The sequence below is a fragment of the Pagrus pagrus genome, assembly GCF_965226575.1.
Source record: "Pagrus pagrus genome assembly, chromosome: 12".
Lineage (NCBI taxonomy): Eukaryota > Metazoa > Chordata > Actinopteri > Spariformes > Sparidae > Pagrus > Pagrus pagrus.
Genome location: NC_140196.1, coordinates 16208121 through 16233314, shown reverse-complemented (window position 1 = coordinate 16233314; position 25194 = coordinate 16208121). Strand labels below are relative to the sequence as shown.

Below are 25194 nucleotides of genomic sequence, written 5' to 3'. Positions count from 1 at the left end.
GCACTGGGAACAATTTAATGCCGACATGTGGTCTGACTATTTTTCGACCAAAGCCAGTGGTGCAGTTGGGAAGCCTGATCAGCCCGGGGGGTGTGTAGTCATTCAGCGATTGCAAGTCAGATGTCAGCATGCATTGTGTAATCACGCATTTTGGCTCAACACACTGGTTCTATGGACTCAATTTGCTATAATTACATATAATTATAATCTGTAAGTGAATGCAAACGATTGCAGTGTGCATTTGGCAAAGCACCAAACATTTATTTCAGTTGTACATAGGTTGTAAACATACTGTAATTACACAGGTTTGAAAGCGACTCTGAAGTCGATGCTATCATAGCTTTAAGCTAAAGAGACGGAGATGCAAACAGATCTTGATCAAAGTCAAATCTGAGTCAGAGAAATAAAAGTGGAAGAGATCACAGTGCCTGGGCTCGGCAGAATCAATCACATGAGCCCAAACACTTGGAACCACTAATCCTCCTAATCTTAAATTATCATGGCGAAGGAAGGTAAAACGTATAAGGCAGCGCAGAATCACAATGAGCACTAATCATTTCAATAGCCAACAATACAGACGTTCAACCCGACATTTTTCAGAATCCAGTTTTAATATTTTTGAATGAACAATTCAAGGCACATGAAAACATTTTGTCCATTGTTACAAAGAAGAAAATCGACAGGGCTTTTTCAGACGAACACAAAAAATGTTTTTTTTTCTACCACAAATGATGTTCAAACTCGATTGTGTCTTAAAGATTTAAACATGGTTGAAGAGCCAAATATGTCGACATTTTAAGGAACTGAGGTACAGTACAACATCTGGGTGAATAAAGTTTGGAAGAATAAGCCCTTTCTTACAGTATTTATATTACTATCTATATTTATTATGGCTTAATATCCTGATGGGCATACCAAATGGCATGTCATGATAAAAGACAAAATGCTTTTAGAGTTAGGTGTTATGTTCCAGTTTGGCTTGCTCTCATAAAAATCAAATATTGAAAGTTATATTATTTACAAAAGGATTATTTTATACTTACAAATTGGAATGTTTTCAAAGGACATTACATTTCTTAACAAATTTGTTTTTTAACACAAGTCAAATATATTCATTGGAATTAATTCTATATCGTTTATCAAATATTACTTAAACTTTAAGAGCTGGGGCACATGCAAGTTTTTAAGAGTGGATTCGGAAAGGAACAATATTGTACAAAATAATAATAATAATTACAGTTTTATCAAAAAGCACTTTTTGTAGCACCTTTGAGTGTTTTGTGATTCTGCACAAAAGCACCTCTGTGGTTGTATTCAGAGCAGCACCTGGAGCACCCAGAGAGGGAGGCGTGGTGGGAGGGGAAGGACAAGGGAGGATGGGGCTTGGGGTGAGTGGATCCTCTCTCTGTTGCTGAAAGTGCGCCACTGTCCGCCACGGCATCAAATGTCCTTTTCCTGATGTCACTCCCATCACTACATGTAAGTTAAAGTCATGTGATTCTGGCCCTACAAGGGCGAGGAGTAGTTTCCCCTGGTCAGCGCTTTCATGACAGGGCCTGGGGGCACTCTTCTTCTCCGGGCTTGAGTGGATCTTCTCGGCAACATAAGAAAACACAGGTTTTTTTTTGCTTCGCGGGGAGAGAAGGTAAAGGTTGTCGGATCTCAGCGTGTGGGTGTTAATGTGTACCCTCTGACCCTGTCCTTCAGCGGGGAGTCGGGGCGCGTTTAGCCGAGGAAACAGACGGGGCCGACCTCGAAGCCAAACCTCTGGTTGGATTCCCCAAAGTCATTCAGCATGACGTCGATGATGGGCAACTGGTCGATGCGGGGAGTGTTGATCTCCATCACCGTCTTTGAATAGCCCTGCTTCAGCTGCGAACACAAAGGGCACACAAGAAGACACCTTTAGTAAGGTGATGGATGTATGTTTTTTTTTTTTTTGAACAGATTGCTTTGTAGATACGCATGAATAGAGAGTAGATGAATTGATGGACAGACAGTAGAACAGTAAATGCTCCCTCAATTCTCCTCCTCTGTACCTGTATAAACATGTCTGACATTTCTCTACGACAGTCAACATATTTGCGAGGATTAATGGGATTTAGAAAAAAAAGTTGAATTGCAAACTGGAAGTTAGAAAATGAGTGTTTACCGAGCAGCCGTCCATCAGCGGCTTGATGAAGGGATTATTGTCGTAAGACATCTCCTCATCGTTGGAACCCAGGAAGCGCAGCGCCTTGTCGTAGTTGTCGGCCTTGGCGTCGTACCAGGCCACAGACTGGTGGCAAATGTAGGTAAAGTTCTGCCGTGCCGAGGAGCTCAGCAGCTTCAGGAAGGTCATCTGCACTGTGTTGATGGTGCTTTCTCCCATGTCGACGTAGTTCAACTGGGGACAGACAGATGGAGAGAATGACGCAGGGAATGAGACAAGGACAAACAGTTAAAGAAGGGGCACAGGGTAGGTAAATTTAAAAAGTTGGGAGTAAAAAAAAAAATGGAGGGAAGGAAAGATGAGGGGGTAAAAAGGAAATTAAGAAAAAGGGGTGAGAAAGGTAAGGGAGGGAGGGAGAGTGAATGAATACTACTGCCAAATTGGAAAAACTTATCTTAAAAGGATGTGAACGTCTGCTGGGAGGTAATGGGAAAGAAAATAAGTAAATAAAAAGTCATGCGAGTTGACTCACAATTTTGCCACGTTTAAATTCACTGAACCATGAACCTGGAGCCTCCTTGGGCCAGTTGGATATTCTAACCTATGACGAAAAACAAGCAAAAAGTTACAAGGTTAATCAGAGAATATGTCACAGTTGCAGTAGCTGTACACAGATCTTAGTTAAACAGCAGCAAACAGCTCCGTCTGTTTTTAACCTGGCTGAATTCATTGAAAATGGATCAATATTGTGGATTCAACGGTCTTTAAATTGCCATTACCATAAAACACTGTTTGATTCAGGTGTTAACATTTGCTCATTACTTACTCCCGTGGATTTCTTATCAGGGAAGATGCACGTTTCTCCGCCTGCTGTGAAGTTGCAGAACACTTTGATTGCGTCTCCTATGCAGCCCTGGTTTGGATCAATCCAGTATTCACCTGAGAGACAAACACAGTCATGACGCAGGAGCAAAGCAGTGGTGGTGTGAAGCACAGCTTTGGCCTTCTGCAGAGTGAATACTACTGCTGTTATTTAACGTTCGCAATAAACAAAACTGCGGCACTCGTCTACAGGGAGGTTAAAAACTGTTGTTTGTTTTCTCCTGGAGCGTTGCTTTAGAGCTGCAGCGTTTAGTCAATTTGCTGTTTCTATAATGCTGTTTTAATGATTCTGAGCACGGTTGCTGTTTTATTCCTTGGTTTTTAACTCGCAATGAGAATTGCCTTTCTTTGTTATTGTCCTTTTATTTTTTAAACCGGTCTTTGATTTTTGATTGTACTGTAACTGTTCTTGTTTTTAAAAGTGTTTTAGAATTGGATTTGGATTGGAGTATTTGATTTTAAAATAAAATTAAGCAGCAATTATTCAGAAAATCTAGGAATTGTAACAGAATTTTAAGCCAAAAAGCCAAAAAATTGATTGTTTCAGGTTTTAAAAGGTGGGAATCATCTTCTTTTCATTGTCTAACTAATTGCCATCTTTTTATTTGATTTGTTTTTACATTTTTCTGTTGGTTTTATGAATCTAGAAAATACTGTAGATTAACGATAATGAAAATGATCTCAAAAAAGGAGAATTTATATACATTTACCATACAACAAAATTAAATTAATTGCCATAATAAAAAAAAACATGGATGCCATGTAACATGCTATATTTTATTTAGTATTATTACCTAAAATCACATTTAATACCCTACAAATAGCAATGTCCTTCACTGCCTTGTCTTAGATTGATGCTCATGTGTTTCAAAAGGATAGTAAATGTAAATAAACAAAAAAAAAAATCATCAAATGCCTGCACATGAGGTGTTTTAATCCTGAGTAGCGCCTGCAGTCGTTCTTTTCATGCAGCCCCAGCAACCTCCAGAATTATGAGAGGGCAGCTTGTAAGTACGGTAGCTTGAGAAGTAAACATCACTTGCTGCTGCTTGTAAAGCTCGCTGTGAGCTCACGGTCACACTTGAAGGTGACTCAGATGAGTTTGTCAACATTTGTGTCAACTCCTCTCTCTCTTTCTGCAGGATTTTGGCAGCTTAACAGAAGGCGGACACCGCTTAAAGAGATTTTAGTGAGTAAATCAAACTAACCTTTAAAGTTTTTGCAGAAATTATACCCTTGGAAATGCCACTTTCGGTTCCGACTGAAGCAAAGTGTAAAATAATGTGCTGAAATGACGCCTGACATATACTGTTTGTTTCTGCAGACCAAATTCTACTGCTGATCAATTTTGTCTCATTGTTATCACTACGATAAACACTGTCTCCATCCTACCATCGGGGTAGTCAGGCTGGCTGAGGTGCAGGTCGTTGCAGGTCCTGGCAGGGTTGTCTTGGGTGCCCATGGGGAACTTCATGCGCTCGATGTCCTGTTTGAGGTTGTTGAGGGATCCAAAGACGTCTTCCATTCCCTCCATACCCACGCCATCGACGCCGTAGTCCGCCATCGCCTCGTCGCCCTGCATCTCAGCCTGCCGCCTGGTCTTTCTGGAAGACTGCTGCATGGGAAGTGGCTGGATGATGTCACCAGGTGGTCCCTGAAACACGGAGGTCAAGGTAAAGCACATTATATTGTTTTAAAATACATTTTCAAAGAATAACATGTATAACAAAATGCTCGAGTAGATCTGTCTAAATGAATGAAAATAAACAGGTAACTTACAGGTGGTCCAGGTGGTCCAATAATTCCGTTGTCTCCCTTCTGACCTTGTGTACCCTGATGGAAAACAAGGCATCGTTAACTAAATTAAGAAGGAACTAAGAATAAAACACTGAAAAGGATGAAAACACAACTTACAGTCGATCCCTTGGAACCCTTCTGTCCTTGAGGGCCCTGTTGAAAAAGAAATATTAAGAGATGAGCAACAGTCGTGATGCAACAAAGTGTAAAAGTGCTTGATTAATCAAGAAGAGACTGAACTTACAGAAATACCCGGTGGACCAGGAGGGCCGAGAGGACCTTGGGGACCAACGGTACCCTTATAACAGACAATAGATGACATCAGTCAGAATGCATTTAAATAGATGTCTTATTTAAGATATGACACTTGATGGATGTATTTGTCTAAAGTGTCTTGCAGTTAGAGTTGGGAGATAAGGTAGAAATATTGGCTGATATGCAAGTCATTTTTCAATAGTGATATCAAAGTCAAAGTCAGCTTTATTATCAAAACCATATGTACAGTACACAGGAATTGAAACTTCAGTGCTCTCTAAATGTAATCTCTAATGTAGCACTATATAGAAAATATACGCAAAACTAACGCAAAACTACGCAAAAACATAAAATAAGAAAACTGACACACATGTAAAAATAACTTAATTTGTCTTAGTTTATGTTTAAATGATGTGAGAATCATGAAATTATACACCAGAAATCGATATAATTTCAATAAACAGCAACACCCAGAAGCCCTTCTTACCATGATATGAGTATAAGTGAGATAAAATAATTTAAAAAAAGGTTCCCTTTCTCTTCCCTGTTTCTATATGGAAGTCTTTTGGGAATTTAAGCTGTAGGTCTGGAAAAGTCGCACTTTACACATACATTTATGCAGCACTATGATATATAAGATTCACGTTCCTATGGAGACAATGGAGAGCATATCTGCCTGACACAGAGACTGACTTACAGAATCACCCTTGCCACCTCCAGTGCCCTGAGGTCCAGGCAAACCTCTGTCTCCCTTCTCTCCGGGCTCACCAGGAGGCCCGATCAGACCAATCAGACCTGGATGACCCTGGAACAGGAAGAGAAGAAGATAAAGAACAAGTGAGACAAAAGCATATAAATAAACCCCGAGAGCAAAACAACATTTGTACTAATTATCCATTGGACAAAAAGTAATTTTTGTATCTGCTAAAGTTTTAATTTCTGTTCATTCATCATCTGCAGAAAATCAAGGCAGTTTTTCAAAGTGAAGTAAAAATGCAAATTCACCAGCAGGTTTATGCACCATGTCTGGCCAGCAGACCTCAGTACTGTCTTATTTCTGCCTATAAATAATTAGTGTGTTTATAGTGGTCGTCATATTTAACAATGGTGCTGTGTCTCGGCACCTGCTGCTGGGCAGAGTTATGACCATCTGCTTCTGACTGCTGCATGCTGGCATTAAACCAATGACCATTAGAAAGATGATATTATTGAACTTATACATATTCATCTGGTGCTTTAAATCACTGTGAAAGCTCCTCGCAAAGCAGGACCTTTCTTCACTCACTGGGGGAGTGCGAACAAAGAGATAGGAGGCAATAGGCCTAGATGTTTGCTCACTGTGGAAGCTTCAGATAAGGCGCGTACGCAGATATGAGAAATACACAATAAAGCCGTTTGAGATTAGCATCATAATAATGTCTTGCCTTCTCTCCCTTGGATCCAGAGTCACCCTTCATACCAGGAAGTCCAGGGGGTCCCTGTGGTGGGAAATAATCAGATTGTCAAGCATATTGTGAGAAGAATTCACAGTATATTACAGTGACAGCCATCGCAGATCTCTGCATTCATGGTGACTACTCTGTGTTTATCCTGTGGAGATATGTCCATGACTACTTTAAGCAATGTTTTAAGGGTGCAACCAATGATAAGTCTCACCATCATTTAATCGTTTTTTCCATAAAATATCCCTAAAATGTGAAAAATGTTGTACATAAAGCCCAAGGTGACGCCTTCAAATGTCATGTTTTATCTAACAAATAGTCCAAAAATCCAAAGCTATTCAGTCGACTATCATGTATGATAAAGAAAAGCATCAGATTCTCACATTTACGGAGCTGGAACCAGCAAAAGTTGGGCATTTTTTGCTTAAATAAATAAGTAAATGATTCATAAATTATCAAAATATTTATTATTATTTTCTACTATTACTTATCACACTAAAACTGGTGGATTGTACCACCTTGTCAGCACATTGTCTGATTTAATTAAAAAAACAAAAACTTTTTTTTCCACTGAGGAGGTGAGAAGACATGTCTTACAAGAGGTCCAGGAGGGCCGTCTTGGCCAGAAGCACCAGGAAGTCCTTGCTCACCCTGAAAAAAAAATAGTAACAAGGTTTGGTTAATAACATTAGAATAATAATATTGCATTTTAGGCATAGGCATTAGTCAGGTTATAATGTGGCATATAAAAGTGATATTTATGAACAAAATGTACTCACAACAGGGCCGGGGATTCCACGCAGTCCGTCAGGACCAGCCTTTCCAGCAAGCCCCTGAGGTCCAACAGGTCCAGTTTTACCAACAGGCCCCTCTGCTCCAGCTTCTCCCTGTAAAACATTAGCACAGTTAGTATTTCATCATCATGATCTATAGGGCTCTGTTTCTTACCAAAACACGTTGTATGTTTCCTTTAGTATTAACAAAAAAATGTATTCATTAATTTCCTCAAAATAACACTTAAAACAGATGTTTTTGGAGATTGTTTGCACTTTTGTACGGCCTTGTGCAGCTGATACAAAACACTTGAGACTCGTTCTTCAAAACATTGCTCCACAGTGCTATTCTTGGTCTGAAGTTCAACGTGGTATCTTAAAAACTGTCACTAAAAACTGACAACGAGACCTTTATCCAACTTCATAATTAAAGCAATCTTGTGTCTCGAAGTCACATTGTTTGATGATTTGCAATGTTATTCTTTCCACCAAACCTCAGATTGGGGATTCAAGGATTTGCAACATCCAAACAGATCAAATGTTACTAGATCTTATCTATTGTCTCTGAGCATGAACAGCAAGTTTCTATGTATTGAAGTTGCAGAGATGTCATATCGACTAGGCTCATCGGAGGAGGGGATTAAATTGTTCTGACAACCAATTAGGCCTGGATTTGACACTCTAGGATCAACATGCAGGCTTTGTCTTGTCTCCATCAAATCAACTCTAATCCTTTACCTCAATGTGAATGGAATGTGCACTTTGTATATATGTGTGTGTGTGTGTGTTTGAGAGATAGCGAACGACAAAGAACAAAGGGAAGAGCGAGGCTATGTCTGAGATTTGTCAGGTTTTTGTGCCTGTGCATTTCTTTGAACCAAATGATTTGGAGACAAAAAATGTCTTCAAGGCTTACAAAGACTCGTCAACTGTGCAAACACTCGCGTGTTGTTGATTTTAACAAAGCAATTAAACCTGCTGATAGTCTCAAGAAACCTCACTGCTTCTTCTGGGTTTGAATCAGTGTTAACCCTGCCCTTTAGAACTACTGGACAATTATCATCATAGACTTTTGATTCAATGTTGTTGTCCGACGGCCATTTATAGAAACATCGTAAAGGTTCGCTTTTTGTAGCTGTCTTTGTAAAGGTTCAGTGTTGTTTATCTTGCACAGGTGCATGAGGATGCACGTGTGTGCAGACGGCGTCACACTATTTCAACGATCTACAGGTGGTGGTAACACGCCAAAACATGCTGCAAAGTGCCAACAATGCAGAGCAGAAGACAGCAAGCTGCTAAACATGGATGTAAACAATACTGGATTTCAATCACTTAAAAAAGCAGCTTAGCAAATGTTTAAGAGGTATTAAATGAACTTAATACATTTGTTTAAACTCAAAGATACACACAGTGCATTATGGTAAAAAGAGAACTCAAACGGGCCCCTTTAATCGCTAACTGAAATTTCACTGCTGGTGAATTTACAAATTAATTCATAGCATTGAAATATCTTGGTTGTTTACACCTTATAATTATGGGAATTAGCTGGAGTATCAAGTATCAAACCCCATTTATTTTTTAGGTCTAAAATATGGTTTTGACTTAAAAGGCCTCTGAAACTCAAATTCTTTTGGTATTTATTCATTAAGAAAGATAAAATTGGCTTGTACACCGTACATCTCTTCAATATATTGTGTGTGACATCTATGAAGCAGGTGAAGGACATGGACAGAGCTAAAATTATAAATGATGGAACACTTTTTGGGCATGAAAAAATACTTTTAGAAATAATCTATAATAAAGTATTTAAAAAAATATATATTAGTTTTTATTCTAAGGCTCTGTAAGTGCAAGTTTTTTGAAAATGCACTTCAGTATTAATTATTGAGAAGATATCAAAATCCTTGAAAGCGCAGCTCCATTTAAATTAATTTTTTATTGGAAAGTTTATTCTCCAGACTGTGCATGTGTTATTGCACGCTGCCTTTGGACAAATATCACATTTTGGCAAATTCAGTCAGCCTGCTGAGCGCCGACTCTCAAGGGTAAGCTAGCAAGTAGAGTTAATTTAATAAGTGGACATGTGCCAATTGAAGACTCCCTGTAATAAGTACGAAATTACATCTTTCTTCTTAGGAAACTTCATAAAAATTATACTGACCTCTAAAATTAAGCATTATATTTAACTGTGAAAATCAGCTATTTGAATTAATGTGGTTTGAATTCTCTTCTTTTTAAAAGGTAATTTCAAAAATGTAATAAATCAATTAAGAAAATTCATGCGCCTTCTCTCAAATGTGTGAATTTGACATCTTAGTGTCTTAATTTCAACAATCCAACTTGAGTTACTGAATATTTTGACTTAGATCTTAAAATGACCAACTGAATTACCTTTCTGAACCAAAATAAATAAAAGAGCATGAACTCAGACATGGTTTTCCAAGTAAATTCTGTTCTGTTTATATTTTATATTAAGTATTCAGTTGCTTATAAAGTTTTAACTATGACATCTCTTTGCTTATTCAACCCTGATCCCAATACAAATATAATAACAATATTCAACTTTAATAGCTGATGCTAATGTTTGAAGTCAGACGGATGACAACTCACCTTGGATCCCTTTTCTCCTTGTCTGCCCTCCTGACCTGCTCGGCCGACAGGTCCCTGAGAACAACAACAACACATTTGCAATCATAGTTTAGTCCATGAATACTACAATTATACAAATGAATCATTGTAGTTAACAAACTAACTTAACTATAATCTCTCATGTCAAAACCTTTCACGTAAACCTTTTCAAAAGGACGCAGAATAGGTAATTATTCTCTAAAAGGGGAATTATCCAGCATTTGCTGACAAGCTGCAGTTTTATGTACATACTTATTGTTCAGCTGATGCACGCTCTGACCTTGAATCTTTTTGAAGAGAGAGGGTTATGCACGGCCAGACAACATCAGCGCGAGTAAATTGCCCTACATTCCAAACATACTGAGCTAAAAGCACATCAGCATTTTCACCAAACAGCCTCTGGTCAGAAGCTTGTAAGTGGGCTGTCATTTGCCATTAGAAACCATAATCAAATAGACCAAACAAAAGCCACCGGTCTTCAATGTAGGTTATGAGTCCTGGCAACTGTGTACGTGCATTAGTGAATGTGTGTTGTGTGTGTATGCGGGCATGTGTGTGTGTGTGCACCCGTGCGTGCATGTGTGCTAATGTAGTCAAGCAGCCACATGCATCAATGAGCACCAAACCTGAGTCAATTTCGAAGAGATATTGGGAGAGAGACTAACCCAGAATTACCTTGGTGGGGGATGAGAAATCATATCGCAAAGTCCATTAATATGGACATGGAACTGGGGTCTAATTTGTTCTGTAGCCTCTGTCACCTGGATGCTATCCCGAGGAATACAAATTGTGTGTAGAAAAAGTGCTTACCATACCAATGTTTTTAAAAAATGATCAGCTGCATTTTAATTCAAGCCACAGCATCGCAGAAAAAACATGCAAACCGGTGTGCCGGATGCCTAACAAGGAAGATTTCTGGCAGTGAGGCATCAACACAGGTATATATGTATATATATATATATATGTATTTTTTTTATTTGTTAGACATTTCTGATAATGCTACTGTGTCTACCCCAATAGTCATCTTCTGTCATGCAACGTGCCGGACTGTATGGTCTTCAGAAATGTTAAATTATATTTACAATTTTTGGAAATCAGGAAAACGGCAAAGTAGATTCAGCAAACAGATCCCAGATCCCTTACTCACTCATGACCCCTGTGACCAATGTATTGTTAAACTGTATTATTAGATTGTTAAAGGAAAACTCCACCAATTTTATACATTAAAGCATGTTCACAGGTCTTGGAGAGTATAAATGCACTTGTGAAAAAAGTAGTATAAAGCCTTTTGTGGCTCTCAAGGAAGCTGCATGTAATCTGAAACACTGCCTCTAGTGATGTCACTCAGTGGCTAAGTTGCATTGTGGGTAATGTAGGTGACAGTTTTTGAAAAGGAAAAAACAATGCGTGGAATTAAAAAGATGATATCTCTAGTCTGCTGTATCGATTATGTTCATTTGTTTTTAAATTGTCCAAATTGACTCCAACACTGTTACTGGACCAGTGAACTGCTTTTTAAAAGCTGGCACCTACATTACCCACAATGCAACTTAACCACTGAGTGACATCACTGGAGGAATTTCTGAGACAAAATGCCTTACACTACTTTATTTCACATGTGCAGGAGTACTCCCCAAGACCTGTAAACACTTTGTGTTAAAATGATGGTGTTACCCTTTAAAATTGATGCATCATTGCATGAGTAGCATTTTACTGTTGTAGTTGGTCAAAGCAAAGCAAGTTTATCGGTCTCATTTACAGTTATTAGGTATTTTGCATAGTGGTTGCTAACTGAGGGCTTGCACACCCTCCAGTGGGTCACAATAAAAATCGGAGGGGTTTTGAGATGATTAATGAGGAAGGACAGCAGAAAAAAAAAGTTCTGCTACACAAATTTGTTTCGAACATTTGGACTACTCTATACACTTCCCTTTTCTCTGGTGAAATATTGTATAAGTTTACCTCTTTTGACCTCATTCGGGGGTTGAGAACCAGAAGGACATAGTGACGTTTTGGGTGGATATCAGTAAACACTGTTTTTTGTAGGTCTTTAACCAAGAAGGTTAAGAACCAAAGGTTTAACATTCATTAATAAATGTAATTTTTTATATATGCCTGTGCTGTTTTTTTCCATGTAAAACCTTACAAGTGACTGCTAACTATAGCTGTCAAATACATGTATGGAGCAAAAAGTAAAATATTTCCTTTTGTATTGTTGTAAAGTAGAAGTAGACAGTAAACATAAAAAGACCTCTGTTTGCCTCAATATACAGAGATGTCTGCAGAGCTTGTTGATACTGATACTCTGGAGGGAAAGTTAGAGTTAATTGAGCATCAACTCTGCTGAAGTAAACAGAACAAAATTAATTCACTCCAAATATCGAAGTTTCTTCTCTCTCTTGCCATATTGCGCCAGCCTTTCATACCCAACATTAATGGCATGCTTTATTGCTAACCGTAAAACATTATTACAGTAAATGGAAGGCATCATAAAAAATGCTACGCTAGTGAAATGAAATAATATCAGCTCAAGTCTGGTGTGACAGAAAGGGCATGGAGTGCCAGAAATTAAAGTGACAAGTTAATTCCCTGACATTAGCAGCAGCAGCAGTCCCACTGCTTTCACATTACTGCAAGTCAAACTCACAATATGTCAATATTCTCTTACAGGATGATCTTTATCTGCAATTACTGCCTGCTGTAGAAACTCAGTTAACTAATGGGCACCACTTTCTGTCAAATATGTATAAATTAATTTAAAATCCAAATATATAATGCCATCATAAATGTGCTTCAATCCACAGTGGGAGCCTGTAAGAGCACTGTGGATCTATAAATAGAGAGCATCTCGAGAGCTTAGCAGAAGTATCATCTCATGCATCAATTTGGAAATATACTCACCCTTTTGCCAGGAGGTCCTGGTACTCCAGCTTCACCAGATGGACCTGAAGGGCCCTAAATCAGAGTAGAAAGTACACTTAACCCCACTGCACAAAAACTGAAGTGTTTTGTTACATAATGAGATAACTCTACTTTTATAAAAAGATATCCATGTTCACAGATATTCCATGTCGACAGAAGAGTTGGCATACACATTACAGAATCAATGTTGCTGTATCCCTGCACATCATTGTAAACATACAGTAGGGAATTATTTTTAGCTGCTGAATGTTGATATTTCTGATTTGTTTACTACGGATCATATAAGACTTACAGGCTGTCCAGCTTCTCCATCGTCTCCTTTGTCACCCGGTAAACCATCAATGCCCTAAACAAAATACAAAAATGACAACATTAGTTGGGACCATTTTATATCAAATAAAAAAATATATGTACAAACAATGACAAAATCCTTCCAAACAAAATGGGAAAATCAAGAATTACACATTAGAAAAATGCATACATTTTAATTGTTTTTGATTTAATTCCCACCGTTACTTGGATTTATTAAAATCTATCTGCTTGACTCGAGGATAAATGTTTAAGATCAGGGTATTGTGTGAAAGTTTTATTTATGTTAAAACATTTTTGAAAAGTTTGAACATTGTCGGAAACATTTGGGATAATGTATGTAGACAACTCAACAAAACAAATAACACAGGTCTAATTGTTTTAGGTATTTCATTATTTCTTAAATGCTAAACTGTGGGATAATTAACGCAACACAGTCACTGAATGGTATTATTTCCTAAAAGTAAACACAAGATCGATTGAGGGATAAATGTAGCACTTACACCAGCACCAGGCTCACCAGGGGGACCAGGGTCTCCTGGGAAGCCGACAGGACCCTGCAGGGAGACCGAGACAATAAGAGTGAGCTCGACTCAAATATTTGATATCGTGTCCACAACAACTCTGGCAGGCAGACAGCTCTACCGCGAAATGTGACACGGTGATTCTGTTGCTGACAGCTCTAATAATGCATCAGTCATGACTGTGTGTGTGGCAGTGGAGCTGACATACAGGGTTACCCTTGGGACCATCATCTCCAGGGGGTCCGCGGGCACCGGCGGGTCCAGCAGCTCCGGGTGGGCCAGTTTCTCCCTTCTCACCAGTCTCTCCTCTAGGGCCCTGAGGAGAAATACATCAGACTTGTCATTGTGACGACCACATGAGTGCCATCCACGGCACTTTGATGACAGAATGCTAAATGAGCCACAAGACATATGTGCCATCAAAACTGTCACTACAACTGGTTTCAAAGCATGCACCGAACTGTCTCAAAGTATGGCTCGTACAGCCTCATAAAAACACCAGGATGAAACCCTTAAGTGTACTTTTTTCATCATTTGCTCCAGAGTTTCTTTTTAAAATCATACTAAATGATCACACTAATTAGTTTTATCATTACAATACCATTTTTTACTCTTGTAATAGCTGCATCAGTGTCTTAGAGTGTTGGCTATGAGTCAGAGCAGCAGTTGGAGCATAATTACAAGCCCAGAATCGTTATTTGGCCCATTAGAGCAGAGCGCTTCTCTAGTCGATGCCAGTGTGGCACCTTTAAAATTGACCTCGATGTGACGTGCAACACTGCCTCTATCTGTCACTGTAAACAGATATGTGGCAGCAGATGGATACGTCAATACGACCTGATGGACTCAAGGAGGGTGACTGGCCCATACCCATTACTCAGGTGAGGCCGCCCTGGTCCACACAACCAATGTCTACCGCTTACCATGGACTCAATGGCACTGCTCTGATGCCTACTGGGGACACTTAATCATGATTTATACCACTGGAAAGTAAAAATGAGAGGTCTTTTTGCGGGCAAACAGTTTACTGCATCATGAAACGTTATATGGAAAGATGCCCAGGTTAAATCAATGTTAAATAAGTTATGAGAAAGTAAACTTCTAGTCATTTAACACTCTTTCTTTTTTTGTTTTTTTTTACATTAAACAACAAAATCTTTTTGTGAAGAACTCCCAGCTATTGTGATGCTCCTGTCACCCTGAATAAATCCTGAGATATTTTGACTTTTGCCTCTAATAGCAGACTCGTAGAGGAGGTTAGATTAATGACACCACCAACAGAGGAGGTGTTGAAATGTTGCTGAGCTAATTATCTGCTGAAAAGCCCTCAGGTTGCTGGCATTGCTGCACATCAGCCTACAGTAATATGGAGGTGAAATGCTAAGAGTGTAACAGCCCCCACTGCTGAAGTGTCAAATAGTAAACATAAGTTAATTAGCTTCACTCTCACATATTCACAGGCAGACACTTTACATACAGGATGAATTATATGACTGGATTGTGTATTGCCATGGATTTTGAGTGCTCTTAACAGTGAAAAAATCTTTTCTGAAATAAGATGAGGGGCACTTCAGCATGATACTGTACTTACCCCGATACCAGGCTCTCCAGGTGATCCCGGGTTGCCAGCTTCACCAGTTTCTCCCTGTTGGAACACAGTGAAAGTGAGCATCAATGTGTGAAAACAACCCAGATAGTGTTATCAGCCGACTAAGGTTGCCAGCTCAGTGCTGTTGTTTTTGTATCTTCTACATTGATGTCAAACACACAAAAAATATGCTTTACACGTTAGTATAATCAAAATCGCAGTTTCCTGCAGGAGCAGAAAGAGAAACTACTTTACTTATTTTGAGGCAAGACGTGCTCGTTCTTACCTTCTCACCAACACCTCCCATTGAACCAATGCTACCAGGAGGACCTTGTGCACCCTGTGGATGAATCAGAATAAGGACAGATAGGGATTATCCGAAGAATGCAGGAATTATGTAAGAAAAGTGTGCAGTTTATTGTTGAAAGTTGAAAAGTTAATAAAAACAAAGCACATAAAAGCAATCAAACTTACATTGGCTCCACTGGAACCCTGAGGACCTCTGGGGCCTGGAGGACCAGGTGGACCCTGTCAGCAAAGATGAAGGTAATCTTCAGTATACAGTAGTAAAACATGGCTTTCTTCTAATGCTGCTGATAGCAAACTTAATGCATGCTCTACCAAAATATATCCAAAAGAATCACATGTTGCTGTAATGTTTGTTTTCAGTGGTTATCAGAGCCTGAATCAATATAAGAGATATTCACCAAACATGTGCAGGGCTGCAACTAATGATTATTTTCATTATTGATTAATCTGCTGACGTCATGTCATCTGGGTTTTTGCGGTGTTCCCTCCTGTTTTCTTGTGCTCCTCACCAGCTTGATTTTCCCTCCACACTTGTCTTTCTTCTGTCTCATTAGCCCAGCCCTGTTCCCAGTGTTTTCCAGCCTATCAGCTCCTTCCCTGTTCCTAGTGTTTTTCCACTCATAACCCTCACCTGTTTCTCTGCCTCACTTTACCTGCACCTCATCTTGTCGTTAGTTTAGTTATGTGTATTTAGTGTATTTAAGTCCAGTCTGATCAGATGATTGAAAATGAAACATTATAAGATGATATACAAATACACAAAAACAATATATAAAACTAAATTAACACAGGAAGTTAGTTTGTCTAATAAACGACATGATAATAAAATAAGGCACGGGATACAATTGTAAAAATCAGAAAAGTGCAGAATACACATGGGTATCTTCAGTACAGTGCACTGCAGTCAGGACGGACCGCTGCAGTCATTTGTCATATACTGTACTGCCTGCTATTATTTTTTTTCTTTTGTAATAGTGTTTTGTCAAAAGAAAAGCAGCATTAGTAATCTTATAAAAGAAATGCAGATTTGATTATCTTCAGAAACATTGCTCTGACTTTCTACTTTTGTTCTGTTTGATGGCAACTTCTGTATTGGAAATGGGGTTGGGACTGACCACTGAGCCTGTGTATTACTCTTTGATACTTGAGCTAAGTATGTATAATACTCAGATATCTGCTCCGTGTACCAAAGCCACGATCCCAAAAGTTCACAATGTGATCAGTTGTTCACAGACAAGCTCAGGTCTTTCTCTGTTGCACTCGTGTGCTAGTGAGACTGTATGCCAGAAAATCAATCCCCCATACAGTATTTGCACATGATACTACTGAGCTTTCCCTTTAGAGCTCTACTGAGAGTGCTGTTAGTCTAACTATATTGAAAAATTAATAAATGTTAGTAGATAAAAACTGCATGGGAACAGAGCATACAACACTCTCACCAGCAGGAGTGTTTGTGTCAATACATCTTCCACAGACTTCAAAAGCATCTGTCAAGTGGCTTGTGGGGTTGCCAAACTCAGCCACCAGCCAAAACTTCAGAGCAATCAGCACAATTTCCCACCTCACTGGGTTGTACGTGAAAACAATGTGAATCGCAGTAACGGGGAAAGAGTCGCAGAAAAGAGCGAAACTCACCATCGCGCCCACGTCTCCGTTCTCTCCCTTCTCACCAGGAGGGCCGGGCAGACCCTGCAAAGAAGACAAACATCCTTCAGAACAAAGCAAAAAGGTCATGTGAGGCAGCACCTGACACAACACTGCATATTTAAAAGGAATCCACAGACAGGTGCATAAATACATTTTTTGCTGCTCATTAACAGGCAATTTCAGATGATGTGTATTGAATAGTGAGCTTGAGGAGGCGATGTGATGGAGCATGCATTAATACAAGCAGAACCCCTGAGTGTAAACACACAATTAGTCAAAAAGGACACCTATTGTAATTAAAGGGTATGGGAGGCTTGGGTATAATCAGGCTGTGTAAATTACAGGGTGGGAGCTCCATCCATCTACGTCCAAGGGAAGGTGGAAACAAAGGGGGCAGTGCAGGCGGTGTGTATTATCCAGTTTTGGGATTCAATCATGTTTGACTAAAACAGTTTAAACACAACTCAAGACGGTGTACTCTATCTGCAACTAAAATGAAGGAGCTCTCACTTTCTATTGTAGCTTATTGTCCATCTGCATAATTGCAGTTATCATTTGTTGTGCTAGTTAGGCGCCGATGATGGAGCATGCATAATCAATAGGTGGGTGGAAAGCAGCGGTAATGATAAGTTGCTGTAAAATCAGAGTGACATGGATATCAATCACTGTGATCACATATGTGTAGTTTCAGCCCATTTTGTTGATTTACTGTACCTTTGCGTCGGCAGAGAGGGCTAATTTATAACAGATTCTGACTGGGACTTTAGTCACAGTAATAAAGCATGAGGGTAGTGAGAATGGAAAAATAAATAAAGCATCAACTTATTTCATGTATAATGTTTGGAAGTGACGGGCTCGTGATTAATGCTGGACTTGCTCGGCTTCTTTATAAAATATATGTTGGAATGGATTAGAAGGCAGGAGAGAGGAGTTGTATTTTAAGTTAAATTACCCTGAACACACACATGCGCACACACAAACACACAAATCATCACACAACACAAATCAGAGCAAATCAATAATGTTTACTTATGATTTTCCACTCTAGCTTCAAACCATTAGGACGTTATCAAATCTGATATTTACAGTCCTCTGGGTCCACATCTTGACCTCTTAATCTGAAGAAATCAGTGAGGACTCCAATAACTCCGCGGCAAACACAGCCCCGAACGATGGAAGCCTTTCAAACCGAAAGCCATTCATTCCCCACAGTCAAAAATCATTAATGCTACAGATAATTGCATTGAAGAGCTGAGCTCGCAGTGGCGGCTGCCATCTATTGAAGGGCAGCTTAGCCAAACATAATTAAAAGAGTGGAGATGGAGTGCATTATGCCCAATTAAAAGCCAATTGCACTTAATAACAACGTTATCTGGCCCTATTGACCAGCAGGGCTTCGCTCTAATTTCATCCTCAGTAAGTCCTTGGATAATTGACTTTGAGATTTTCTAAAATGTCTGATTTCTTTATTCATTGCAGCCAAAGCAAGTTTCTTCAACTTCAGCTCACTGGCTTAAATGAGCCAGTCCTTTGCCCTTCTGCTCTTTTAGTTTTGATAGAAAGAGAGCTGAATACTGCAGAGTAGAATAGGGTCTTAATCTGAGTATTACTTCAGGAGAACTTTGTTTACTCCAAAGATCTGGCAAAAGCAAAGACATAATATACTGTATACTGCGAGACTACGTAACTTTTGCTGAACAGTGACCACAGGAGGCAGTTACAAGATAATATCAAATGCTAAAACATTACATTTCTTTATCATTCACACATTTATTTTTTGTATTTCATTTCATGTCACTATGTGAATGCAAATGTATGCACATTTATACAGTGCATGTTACAACCCTCATGAATAGATGTACAGTATATGTGTGTTCTGCACTGTCAACACAATAATTCAATTCTGATGATTTTTACATGTATTATAATGTCTCCTTCACTATTAATAAATGGTAAATTTACAGGCAATTAAGCTTTAGTTAATAGTTATTTCACTGTTAGCAAACAATTATATCCTTTATTAACCATTTATAATCAACTATAAATTTAACATTTATTAATGATGGTTATTATAAAGTGTTAACATCTGGTCAAAAAAAAAAAAGCTAAAAAATAGTGTAACATTTGTCAGAAGTCAGTGACAACAGTGATGACTCAGCAATATCTACCAAAAGGTTGCCAACATTAGCTACTGCATCAAAGAAGGGTGCAATTTATTAATTATTGTTTTATCTTTTCTTTTGGAAAAGGAAGAATGTGTTATTTTTTCTCTAAGTTAGCATCAGTTTAATACAGAAACGGGTTGCTACACTCTGTGCATGATTCCAAGAAAAACACTCTATGAATCATTGATCTACTACATTAAAAATAAGATAAATAGCCATGGATCAATGTGTGTTGAACTGGAAAATAAAACCGCAGGTCATTTATTGGTAAAAGCCTTCAAACACAGCTCTTCCCTGTAGACTTTAATATGCATAGTCCATGTTTGTGTAGGCAGGATGTACTGGTGGTTAGACCATTTTTAAGGTCACAGGTTTGTTACCAGACAAAGAAAATGTTTCCATCCTTGAACTAAACCCCTGACTGCACATGTTTTAGACATGAAGCCCAATTTCTCTAAATCCTCTGGGAAATGAATACTGTTTGTGTAATATGTCTATAATAAGGCATATGTGCAATAGATAAATGATTTTATACTGCAAATTGATAAAAATATCCGATCAAATACAGGCTGCCAGCTCTCTTATTTGGGCCTGGGAGCACTGCAGGGAAGCGGTTTACTGCATGATAATGATGGAGTCTGAGTGGAAAACCAACGGCGGTCCCCCCTCCACCATTAACGCGGCGGCAAAATGCCAAATGCAAAATGTTAGCGATGGTGATGGATTTTTTGCACTGTCTATTCTAAGAAAAGTCCTTGAGGGGGAAAAAAGCATTATTTGCCTCGGAGCAATACAAAGTGTTATTAGGAGCCGAGGCTGCATTAATAAATTATGTTCTGTTTTGATGTAATGTAAATGATGTAAGGAGAGATGAAATGTTGTCGGTTTAAGGGGTGTGGAGGAACTCACTCTGCTCGGGTTGGCTCTGACAGAAGGGAGAGCGATGTGCATACCTACTAGGCTGCGTTCAACGTGATCTGGTTGTCATGTGTTAGAGAATGAGCGAGAGGATCAACGTGTGTGTGTTTGCGTGTGTGTGTATGTATAAAAGATGCACATTTGATGCATCCTTACCTGCAGTCCAATAGGTCCTGGTAAACCGGGGAATCCTCTGGGTCCTTCGTCTCCTTTCTGGCCAAACATACCCTGCTGTCCTCTCGGTCCAGACTCACCATCGCTGCCCTGCAGGAGGTCAAAGTTCATGAAATCCAAACATCTTTATTCTGATCCCAATTAGCCGGAGCTTCAAGTCCACAAACACAAGTATCTATGAGAATTTCTCTTAAGGGATTTCTCTGCCCTCTTAATCCCTTTCAAGGTCATAGAGTGAATCCAAGCTCACATGGTAGAGGGTGGGTCGATGCCAATATTCAACCACAGATTAGGATAGACAGTTACAGCGATGCCTTTTCTGAAGGTCATTTTATGGTGATTTCATCCATCCATTAATTCTCCACAGCCACATATTCTCACTCATGGTCACTGGGGGGCTGGAGCTTTTCCCAGCATGCACCATGGACGGGTCAACAGACTATCTCAGGGCTAACGCATAACCAGACATTCTTGTGACCCGGTGAAGACTATTTGACCATTTTGAGGTAAATGCAAACACAAAACTAAAAAGTACAAAGGTAAGGAAACCGGTCTAGCCACTGATCCACCGTGCTGCTGGGCTACCTTGGGAAACAGCAGCCACATTACCAAAGCTCCTCACCAGGGAGGATACAGCACAGTTTAGCCACAGGGATATGGTAGAGAGAATATGTGAAAGATGCTGACTTCATCTGTGAAGTCAGAGGTGCACAGGGCTACAGAGGATGGAAAGGGGAGACTACAGGGGAAGGAGTGAAGTGCTGACAAACTGGGAGTTTTCAGTTCAAACGCATGTCAGCACTTGAAAGTGCTTGTGGAGCTCTCGCTGAGCCCTGGGACATGTAGGCAGCCTCAGGCACTGCTAGTGAATGCAGAGCAGTTTAGGAGGAAATGTTAGGTGATTACAGGTAGCCTGAGTACAGCTTTGAACTGAAGAGCCGGAGACAAGGTGGACTAAAGTTAACTTTCACCAAAACAAGTCAGAAATCTGAGTGAACCCAGCAGCTCCTCAGGGATAGCAGACCCAGAAATGTGTGGGGCCGTGGAGTGTTTGAACTTAAATGCTGTGTAATTTGTCATTCATTGTAAAACAATCTCAATCAGCGCGCCTGGAACGGCACAGTGGAGCTCTTTGCTCGATGGTATTGGATGAAACCACCAAAACAACATGGAGGAAAGTCTGGAACAGTATCGATATCGATAAAACATAAGAAAAGAGTAATGACTTGATAAGTACTTCCTTTGGAACATGAATTATTTATGATGTTTTTTGTGAGTTTGCGGTTTATTTACTGACAATCTTATTGGTTATTCTTCTTACATTATTTATGTTTAACATGTTCAAAACAAAAATCTGATCTAAACATAACCTAATAGTGCCCTGCTTTCATTCAAAGTGCATGACCTTGGTTGCATCTTGAAGACAATACTGGTGACTGAGCTGTTGTGAACCTTATTACGCAAAAAAAATTTGGATTGTTCACTTTCTCTACAAACACCTACATTTTCCCTGTATTGGGAGGTGTAGTAGATAATATAGTCAAAATAACAGCATTAGGACTTGCAAAAATAAAAAGGGCAGATAATGTTGAAACTACACAGCGCGAGTCAGGTCTCAGTTATGAAGATATGAATACACATGAGCAGACTGGCTCACCAGGATAAACAACTGTTAAATAATTTGTTATTCAGCTTGGGTGCGCTACCTGCTCGCGGCAATCCGTCTCTACAGGTCTATCGTAGCCCCCACAGAGCCCTGCAGATGCTGAATTTTTGCTAGAATGGTTGTTAAGGCCTGATAATTTACAGCAATGAGCTGTTAGTTGCCCTCGGGCCATCAGCTATTGTGGAAACGCGACTGTTCCTGTTGTGTTAATGAGATGGATGAGTGGAGATGTTCTGCAGCATACAAGGCAGTATTTTCAGCTAAACCTACTGCCACATGAGGTTTTACATGTAAATGATTGACGGGCTGGTGTATCATTATGGTTTGTGCAACTCTTTTTAGACTGGAAGGTCGCTAGTTTAATTCAATGGAAGAACTGCAAAACAATACAAATTCCAAATTGGTATCTGCAGGGTAATTGATGAGTAGCTGCATAAAAGCTTTTTTACCAAAGCCCAAGCTGTTAACAAATGTGATGAATAAACTTTTTGTGGGGTACCCTTGTGTAACATTAGAAGATAAACAGACAGGGATTCTTAGATGAATGAGGATTACTGACAAAGTTTTTTGGACAGCAAAGGCCAAAGTAAAAAAGTAATATGGCTTGCATAATGTATTTTCTTTTGTGTAATCTACATGTATCAGACATTTTGTCATTGTAATCTACATATTTGGAGATTTAGTTGGTCTGTTCTGTACATGCAACATCTATTGCATATCTATCCATCCTGGGAGAGGGCTCCATCTTTTGCTGTTCTTGAGTTGTTCTCTGTTTTTTTAAATTTTCTCTGCTAAAAGGGCTTTTTTGAGAGTGTTGTACAGATTGTAAATCCCCCAGAGGCAATAGCATTTGTGAATTATGGCCATATAAATAAAACTGATGTGACTTCCAATCAGGCTATCTTGTTGCAACACTGATCTCCAACTATGCAATTATGAACAGTCCATCTATGCTGATGGAAAGTCAGGTGAAGTTTTGCAGTCCACAAAACATCTAATGAGCTTCACAGGAAGCATTGCAGCATTCTCCTAAACAACTGAAGTCACTGGTGACTTTGTGTTTTAAAACATAAAAAAAAAACACTTAACACTGTCACAACTCATTTAACTGATTGGCATTCCATCAGCCAGAGATAGTGAAAGTAAAAAATAAAAAGTGGTATAGTTTACATATTGCATTAGAAAACTAACTACTAACTTCAAAATAACAGTTTCATGCTGCAGAAAGAGACATGATTCTGTCATGGGATAGTTTCAGAAGAACAACACTTAATCTTTTAAGGCATCTGAAATGTTGGAAGCAAATGATTTAAAAAAAATAATTCAATACAAAATTAGTATCTGCCAAATAACGGCTGGAAACCTTTGTAATACATCACGGAGGAAAAGTTGACATTAGATGAACAGAGAAAGCGATACTCACAGCTGGACCAGGAGCTCCAACGACACCCTGGAGACCACTTGGGCCTGGTGGACCCTAAAACCATAAGTGACAATAAGATATTGATGATTGTTTACTGGGATCCCCATTAATTATTGCCAAATAAAATACATATAGTAAACAATATCTGGACTTATACTTCACACAGAAAACAATAAAGATACAACATTAACTTTGCATCCAATGATACCATTACATTAAAACCATACAATATATATCTACAAAACAAACATTTACTACAATTTATGTTCTAATTGCAGTTTGACCTATTAGTACACACAATATGGACCTGTCATTGACCAACAGATCAATGGAAATGAAACCAAAACAATTGCATGCTTAGGCTGCTTATCTTCATACACACTGATAAACCTGAAGGAATAAAAATATATTACTATATTTGATTTATTCTAAGTGATCCTTGTGATGACTAAAATCAAACTCAATTGCAAAATACAACTGTAAAGATGAGAACAGGGCACACTGTATTTTTCATTGGAAACTAAGTAAGCATTTAGGAAACACAGCAGCACTTCATTTAATATTTTATATGCTGCAGACTGTTTGGGGCAAGATAACCTCCGATGAGTCATTGCAAAGTAACCTTTTATTCAATTTATTCAGCTCATAGGAGAATTCAGCAGCAGCAAAGATTAGTGTTCCTTGTTCAATTAGCATGGATTATCATTCAAAACTGTAATATAAAAAGAATTATATAAAAAGGTTATGTAGGGGGAAAAAAAGACTCACAAGTTCACCCTTGTCTCCTTTGCTTCCCTTCTGTCCAGGTCCACCAACTTCTCCCTGCAGTGTGACACAAACAGCAGAGCTCACATCTCTCCTCTCCATCTTAAAGGCTCTTGACTCCCATGTTTTGTTAGTTCAATATCTTTAAGTGTCACCTTTACCACGATCGAGCAGTAAATATTTCTCGGGAGATTCTAATTTGATTGGCCCACAAAGACCTTGGGCGAGTGTTTGCAATTAATTGATTGGCTCCCCGTCTAACCCCATTGGCACCATGATTGACAAAATGGTACGATGGGCGACGTGACTTGGATCGGAGAGGCATGATGGTTACAAATGTAAAGATGCATCTCTGTGGGTATGTGCTGGCCTGAGGGTAAACAGGTAAACGAGCGGCTACTTCACTACATGTATTTGTTTATCTGTTTGTGTTCAGAAATTTTTTTTTAATTTTAATTAATTTTTAATGCTTCCAGTTTATTAATGTTTTGTGTACTGAATGCAACAATCTCATGATAGTTTTTTTCACTGTAGGCTTTAGGCCAAACAGAATAACTGAAAAACATTTTGTTTATGTGCGGTTTGTGTATTAAGTGCTGTATTTTCTATATACAGCTTGTATGACATTAACTGTAGATGTTTATTGTGGCAGCAGTGCAGCAGTCTATGTATAACAGCCATTGTGTGTCACAGGTTATTACAACAATAGACAGAAATATAAAAGAAACAAAGTGAGTAGATAAGGAAAGAAATGCAAATAACATCCTCATCTTTCTAGAGACATTTTGAAGACACTGATAGTTTCAGTCATGCGTTGTATTTTTTTATGTCACCATTGTATTTCTTGTGTCACAG

General features: G+C 39.0%; 1 protein-coding gene across 1 annotated transcript in view; it reads right to left on the bottom strand.

Moving 5' to 3' along the window:
• Nucleotides 1-228: 228 nt before the first annotated feature.
• Nucleotides 229-25194, bottom strand: part of col11a1b (collagen, type XI, alpha 1b) — a 91371-nt gene continuing 66405 nt past the window's right edge. The window contains exons 44-67 of the mRNA XM_084369844.1: nucleotides 24343-24396; nucleotides 23575-23628; nucleotides 20468-20575; nucleotides 17217-17270; nucleotides 15747-15800; nucleotides 15559-15612; nucleotides 15276-15329; nucleotides 13893-14000; nucleotides 13664-13717; nucleotides 13144-13197; nucleotides 12831-12884; nucleotides 9912-9965; nucleotides 7308-7415; nucleotides 7126-7179; nucleotides 6511-6564; nucleotides 5784-5891; nucleotides 5076-5129; nucleotides 4949-4984; nucleotides 4814-4867; nucleotides 4427-4688; nucleotides 2979-3091; nucleotides 2685-2753; nucleotides 2153-2386; nucleotides 229-1872 (exon numbers count right to left, since the gene is read on the bottom strand). Of these exons, the coding sequence (XP_084225970.1) occupies nucleotides 1726-1872; nucleotides 2153-2386; nucleotides 2685-2753; nucleotides 2979-3091; nucleotides 4427-4688; nucleotides 4814-4867; nucleotides 4949-4984; nucleotides 5076-5129; nucleotides 5784-5891; nucleotides 6511-6564; nucleotides 7126-7179; nucleotides 7308-7415; nucleotides 9912-9965; nucleotides 12831-12884; nucleotides 13144-13197; nucleotides 13664-13717; nucleotides 13893-14000; nucleotides 15276-15329; nucleotides 15559-15612; nucleotides 15747-15800; nucleotides 17217-17270; nucleotides 20468-20575; nucleotides 23575-23628; nucleotides 24343-24396 (2049 nt within the window). The 3' untranslated portion in view covers nucleotides 229-1725. The remainder of the gene's footprint in view (nucleotides 1873-2152; nucleotides 2387-2684; nucleotides 2754-2978; nucleotides 3092-4426; nucleotides 4689-4813; nucleotides 4868-4948; nucleotides 4985-5075; nucleotides 5130-5783; nucleotides 5892-6510; nucleotides 6565-7125; nucleotides 7180-7307; nucleotides 7416-9911; nucleotides 9966-12830; nucleotides 12885-13143; nucleotides 13198-13663; nucleotides 13718-13892; nucleotides 14001-15275; nucleotides 15330-15558; nucleotides 15613-15746; nucleotides 15801-17216; nucleotides 17271-20467; nucleotides 20576-23574; nucleotides 23629-24342; nucleotides 24397-25194) is intronic.